Source organism: Fukomys damarensis, unplaced genomic scaffold (assembly GCF_012274545.1).
Source record: "Fukomys damarensis isolate Sample0158 unplaced genomic scaffold, DMR_v1.0_HiC HiC_scaffold_3, whole genome shotgun sequence".
NCBI lineage: Eukaryota > Metazoa > Chordata > Mammalia > Rodentia > Bathyergidae > Fukomys > Fukomys damarensis.
The window spans coordinates 16,511,771-16,518,718 of NW_022900915.1; the positions used below are offsets into that span (position 1 = coordinate 16,511,771).

The 6,948-nt window shown below is 37.2% G+C and overlaps 1 protein-coding gene across 1 annotated transcript in view; it reads right to left on the minus strand.

Annotated features, from left to right (window-relative positions):
• Nucleotides 1–6,796, minus strand: part of LOC104855141 (protocadherin alpha-11) — an 18,625-nt gene extending 11,829 nt beyond the window's left edge. Inside the window, 3 exon segments of the mRNA XM_033765577.1 lie at nucleotides 3–1,420; nucleotides 1,423–1,465; nucleotides 6,722–6,796. Of these exon segments, the coding sequence (XP_033621468.1) occupies nucleotides 3–1,420; nucleotides 1,423–1,465; nucleotides 6,722–6,796 (1,536 nt within the window).
• Nucleotides 6,797–6,948: the final 152 nt, after the last annotated feature.

Here is a 6,948-nt window from a genome sequence, read left to right on the forward strand (position 1 = left end):
ACCCGCCGCTCCACCAGCGAGTAGGACACGCGCGCGTTCTCCTGCGCGTCCGCGTCGCGTGCGTACACCGTCAAGATGGGGGAGCCCGGCGGGTTGTTCTCCTTCACGAACACCGTGTACTCGGCCTGCGCGAACACCGGCGCGTTGTCGTTCACGTCGGCCACCTCCACGGACACGGTGGCCGTGACCCACAGCGAGGGCGAGCCCCCGTCCCTGGCTGTCACCACCACCTCGTAGTCAGAGGCGCTCTCCCGGTCCAGGGCGCTGTCCAGCACCAGGGAATAATAGTTTTTAAAGGTGGACACGATCTTGAAAGGAACGTTGGACGTCAACGAGCAGGTGACCTGTCCGTTGACACCAGAATCGAGGTCCGATACACTAATCAATGCAATGACAGTGCTTGGTTCAACGTCTTCACGTACGGGGAGGGACAAGGAAGTTATAGTCACTTCAGGTGAGTTATCGTTGATGTCTAAGATTTCCACCCACACTGTACAGTGACCTGCCATTGGGGGAGTCCCCTTATCTGTGGCCTGCACTTCAATTTCATAAAACTTGTTTTCTTCATAATCTAAAGTTCCATTGACCCTCAGTTCTCCATTATTTTTATCTAATGTAAAGAAGGATCTTCCATTGGGCTTAATTGACTTCAAGGAGTATGTTACCTCCCCATTTACGCCTTCATCTCGATCTGTGGCATTTAACTTTATCACAAGAGTTTCTTTAACAGCGTTTTCCACCAGTCTTACTTTGTATTCTAATTTATCAAACTCCGGATCATTGTCGTTAACATCCAAGACTCGGACCAACAGCTGAACTGTGCCAGTGAGTTCCGGTTTCCCGCCGTCTGCAGCCGTCAATATCATTTTAAATTCTGGAGTTTTTTCTCTGTCTAGAGATTTCTTTAATATAAGTGACAGTCTTTTAGTTGGCCTACTACTTACTGGTGATTCTAGAGAAAAATACTCGTTTTGGCTTAGTCTGTAGGTCAATACAGCATTCTCTCCTATATCCGCATCAAAAGCGCCCTCTAGCGGAAAACGCGAGTCTAGTTGTTTAGATTCAGAAACCAGCAGCCTTTGTTCTTTGGGAGAGAACAAGGGAGAGTTATCATTAATGTCCTTCACCTCCACCTCCACGTGGAAAACCTGCAGCGGTCTGTCCACGATCACCTCCAGGTGGATGCTGCACTCCGCGCTCCGCCCACACAGCTCCTCCCGGTCGACCCGAGAATTCACAAACAAAATGCCATTCTGCAGATTTACCTCCAGAAGGTCCCCGCGCTCCTTGGACGCCACCCGGAACAGGCGCGGCACCAGCTCCGCCAGCTCCAGCCCCAGGTCCTGCGCGATGCGGCCCACGAAGGTGCCGTGTTTGGCCTCCTCGGGGACGGAGTAGTGGAGCTGGCCGCTCCCGGTCCCCCAGGCTGCGACGAGCAGAAAGGAGAGCAGTAGTCGCAGAGTGTTCAACCCTCTTCTGTGAAGGGCGAGCATTGCATATGAAATTGCCTTCCAATATAAGATTCTTTGCACTTACCAAACCAGATACTTCCCCTCAAGTTAAAATCTCGCTGAATTTTGAGAAGTTTCGAAGGATCCTTTAACAGTGGCATCCGGTATGATGGAGGCTTTTTGTATGAGGCGTGCCTGACTGTTCAGACCAACCTACGGATCAACTCTTTCCGTTAAGTAAAGAGCGACACCTTGTGCCTGAAATTGTGAGTACTGTGCGTTACATTCATGCACCACACAATTTCACGTTTTACGTTACTTTTCCCTAAATATTTTCAAAATGCTTATTTATGGAACATTTATTTTAAGTCATAGTAAAACCTAATAAATGTGGAAATTACATTTTATATCTTGACTCATCAAATTTAAATTCTTGTTTCTATTTTTATTTACAGTTATAAATTATTCTTTTCAGAGAGAATAACACTTTTTGGCCTTATGAAAACTAGGCTTAAACACTTTTTAATTGTATTGTTCTTCATATGAAAATATTATAAGCTTGAACTGTTTTGCTTCCAGTTTCCTTTGTTACTTGGGCTGCTAGGAAACTCAAATAAAAAACTATTTTTTGCAGCGCTGAAGACAGGGTTATTTGCAGAGCCCGAGGTCTTGCCCATGTTAGGTGAATACTGTACTCACTGAGCTACACCCCCATTCCTCAAAGAAAATTTTAAAATTGAAGTTTAATAACAGCCCTTCAGTCTTTATGTTCTGCATACTATGCTCTTATATATGTGGATTTTCCTTCTTATACTTTAATTTTTTAAATTGATATGCAATACTTGTACAGATTTGTGGAATATGATTCAATGTCTTAATGCAAATATATATTGAGTTATGATCAAATCATGGTAATTAGTATTTCCATCACTTGAAACATTCATTTTGGGGGGAAGAAACATTCAAAATCTTCTCTTCTAGTCTTATTGTAATACATTATTGTAAACTATATCGTATCTATTTTCTTCAGTTCTGATTCTTTATTATTATTTACACCATTTTTGTTATGGTGATTTTTGTAGCCACTGCAGAACAATAGGAACATAATTAGGAAAACAACTAATGTATTTCCAAAATGATGGTTTAAAACAGAATTCACAAAGAAAAAGTCTATTGATGAATTTTGTATTTGATATGCACAATTTCTCACACAAGTTGTCTTGCTAATATTATGTGATATCAAAATGATACTTTATATAATGGAGTCAATGATACAACAGTAGTCTTTTCAAGTATGGAGTGAATCTTACTATCATTCAATGAAATAAAATTACCCACAAAAATCTCTGTACCATTTTGATATTTGTAAATCAAAAATGCTAGTTTTCCTAATCCAATCAATATATTCATGAAAATGGTCTGGGGGGTCTTGTGATCATAAGATTGTCCAAAACAAAGGGTGTAACTTTTCATTATATCTTCGGTAAGTGCCTCACAATAAGCTTAAAACATAGAAAATAAGCAATTCGGTTTAATGGCAGATAGCCTTAGTGTTACGAAGTGGCATTTCAAAGAATATTAAGTGGAAAATGGGGATTGTTGATATGCATTTTCATTGCCTGAAGTGGTATTTTTAGTACTTTTTTAATATTCACATAAGATTTAGGAGGAAAAATGGATGCAACAAAAGTATAAAATAGAAAGTGACTCAAAATACAGATCAATCTAGCTTGAATGTTGTTATACACAAGTTCTTTTTGTTTCAAGAGACAAGGGCTCAACCAGGCTGTCCTCCAATTTCTGGGCTGTGTTTCTACCTCAGTCATCTCCAATTTATAAATATTGTAATGGCATGTGAAAAAAATTATCACCATATGTCTCTCTTAATATCTTTCTTGATCTTGACTTTATAACTATCCATGTAGTCTATGCTAACTTGAGATTTTATCCTGCTTTTTCTCAACTTTACACTTTTCCAACATTGTTATATCATTAGAATTCTTATTAAAGTAATGCAAATTTCTGTGTTAAAAATTAAAGAAGCAAACAAATGAACTTTTATGACACTGAATCCAATGATGCACCTGTAAAATAATCAATCATGTGGGACTTTAATCCAAATATAACATTAGACCAGATAGTAATAGAGTATATTTAAATTAAAATATTTAAAACATGTCAAATTTATTTTGAATAAAAGGAAGCAACAGACCTCTAACCCCTATTATGGGAATTGCAGAATGAGATGTTTCAAACAAAGTGGAGTCTTCCAAGGTAGGGAAAATAATATGAGAAATTTTACTGTGTAGAGATGGTATCACATGTTTTAATTAAAACCAGGTGTTGAATTCCAATAATACAGTAGTTTGTAAATATATAGGTTACACTGGGTGAACACCAAGTCACAAAAAGTTTGATATGGTGTGTGAATCAATGACCCATCTTTTGCATTTTGGCTGTGGTATTTCAGGTGTCACCCATTTAAACCACTTCAAAAAAAACATGCTCTCTTTGAACTTATCTTTGGGGATGGGCTTAACATCTGGCTGTAAACTAATGCCAAAAAATCATAAAAGTATCATTGTTAACATTGATTTTTTTAATTAAAGAGTAAGGAACTTGCTGCTTGACCTTCACTAATTTAAGCTACTTAGCCTTAAGTCCCACCTGTGTGTGCTGCTAGTCAATATAGTGGAGTACAGTTTTATGGTCTATTAGTCCACATCATCCAATATTCCATCTAAGTGTAATACTATTATTTTTCAAAACATAACAACACAGAAGTTAATTGCAAACCATTCTCATAATCTCAAAGAAGTTCTTCAAAGTCAACCTAGAAGTTCACTATCCATCCCACTTTATGCACGAAATTATTAAGTTTTCCTCAATGATGCTGACCCTGCTCAATCATGACTTATTCAGATAAACACAGCTATTTGGCCCCACATCACTTGTGCAATTGGTATAATCCTCTAAAACAGCAATAAGAGTCAGAGCTGAATACAGAAAGACCCACAGACATCTAAAGATTGTCATGGAATACCTTTAAGGCTATTATAAAGTGTACAGTGTTGAAAACATTTCTTGAATTCTGTGATCATATTTAGGATTCCTGAAATCATTATTATCACTTATACTTGCCAAAACTATCCTTCTTTTTCACAGTGGAGAAAATACATGTTCATTTTTGCATGTGGCATTTGACTTTGGAGTTCTGCAAAAATATTAGAAATGAGACTTATGATTTTCCTCATGTGTTAAACAATTCTTCCTTATTTCACTTCCAAACAACTCATCTATTATAAGGCAACTCTAATTCACTGATTGAAAAAGTAATGCCTGTCTCAAAGTGTATTGATTAAAACAAGCAATGACAATCATAATCTCTCCTGAGTAAAGAAAAACATTCAATATCAAGGTCTTAATGCCCATCTTAATTATGATATTATCCAAAACTAATGATTAATATAATCATAAATTTTAAGCAAAATAAAAGCTTTCAACTGTGCATACCTTGTACTTGATTTTCATAGCCAGAACTATGCTTGAACAGAGAAAAGATTTATGGAAGAAAGTTCTATACTGCAATGAATTTTTTAAATGGATCAGTATTCTGAAAGATATACTTTGAAGATCATCTCATTCATGTATAAATTTAATGGCACTGGACAAGAAAGATAAAGATATCAACTTATTATATGTATAGCATTTTAAAAATCATTTTAAGATTAAATAAACTAATAATCATATGCCCTTCATGCCATGCCTAACACATAGGAACAGCTCATAATATGGTTGCTTATTATACAATAACCAATATTTGCTCTTGTTCTATGGTTACAGATGAAGAGATTCCAAGACTGTAAATGAGAGCATTGGTCATGTTTACCCCTTTTCTGAATTTTCCCTAGTCTTCATCTTCATGAAAAGCATTCTGCCAAAATTTATCTTTCAAGGTAGAAAACATTCACTAACACATCAGTATTTCTATTGACTTACCCTATCTATCACATGTTTCTTCACTCGTAGGCAAATACATTGTACATAATGTACTTCCTCATGTAGTAGAATTTAAGGGCATTTTAATTGTGTCCCAGTAGGACAAAATTAATTTCCACATTATTTGACATCCTTACAGCTAAATACAAATTCTCCGGGATTCTTTTAAAGAAAATAATGCAGATGAACATAGTGTTAAGATAAAAATATTTTATATCAAATGAGCATACACTTGAAGTGTGATCAACACTATGATAGTCAACTGGAAATGCCTTTTTTGATATTTCATGGTTCTCATGTTTAAGTTATTTCAACTAATGTCATTCTGAAGATTATGAAGGTTGGTAAACACAGGCAATACTGTGGTATCACCCAGCAACAGACATGGGAAGACATCCTTAAATTCAAAGCAGAAATAAATATGAATATTCCTACCCTAAATCATTTCCCTACAGCCTCATGACAGGTACTAAGAATGGAAAGAAAATGGATATGATCCAGGCTCAAGTAAGTCTTCCTAATAAGCAGAAAAGCTTAATAAATTAAACTGGAAGAGAACAGCAAGGTGAGCAGTGAACAATAAAGCAGAACTACATCATTCTAGGAAATTTTTTTAAATTACCTATCTGAACACTTGGGGACTATGAAGAAAATGAGCTGGAAAATAGAGAATTAATGGGAAAAACTAAAATTCTTTCCAAAGGGGAAGCTAAAACTACTCCAACCATCATCTCAAAAAAAGTATCTAACTGATTATACAGAAATAAAAATATATAAAATAAAGCTGATTCAACTATGCTCATCTTAATTAGTGACAGACAATATATATTACACAAAGTGAATAATTTAAAGATACTTAACTTTAAATTATAAAATTAAATATTGTGATAATTTTGAATACATAAACATAATGAGTGAAAGGCATTAATTAGAATAAAAATAGGAAGAATAAACGTGTTGCAAAATTGAGAAGATTTGAATCCTGCCCACTTTCTAGATGGCCCATTATGATCTGGCAACCTAGCAGAAATAACTTTATTTAGATGAAGCTTCAATCATTGTACTACATTATTACCATTGCTATTATGTTTAGCAACTAAAGAATATCCTGGGTGACTGCAATGAAAAGTGACAAAAATGACCACACTTTCAATGAACCATATCAAGATAAGGGCAAAAACAATCCAATGCAATTAAAATTTAAAATGGATGAACAACTAGGGGAGTCGCAGTAACAGCCGTGGACTATGTCCCAAGATTACAGTACTTACATTCTCAAAAATCTGCTGCTGTACTTGACCATCTCCAGAACCCGAACCAGGAGAAACGCCAGGGCTGAAGGCCATGAGGTCCGTCTTCGGCCGAGCTGCCCCAGAGCACACCCTCTGCCCTCTCTGCTGCGAGTACGACCAGCTCCCCACCGCGCTCGAGCAAACCAGCGTGGGCTTCCCAGGCCCGCACGCGCTCTCCGTGGGCGCCGCCGAGCAGCGCAGCGCCG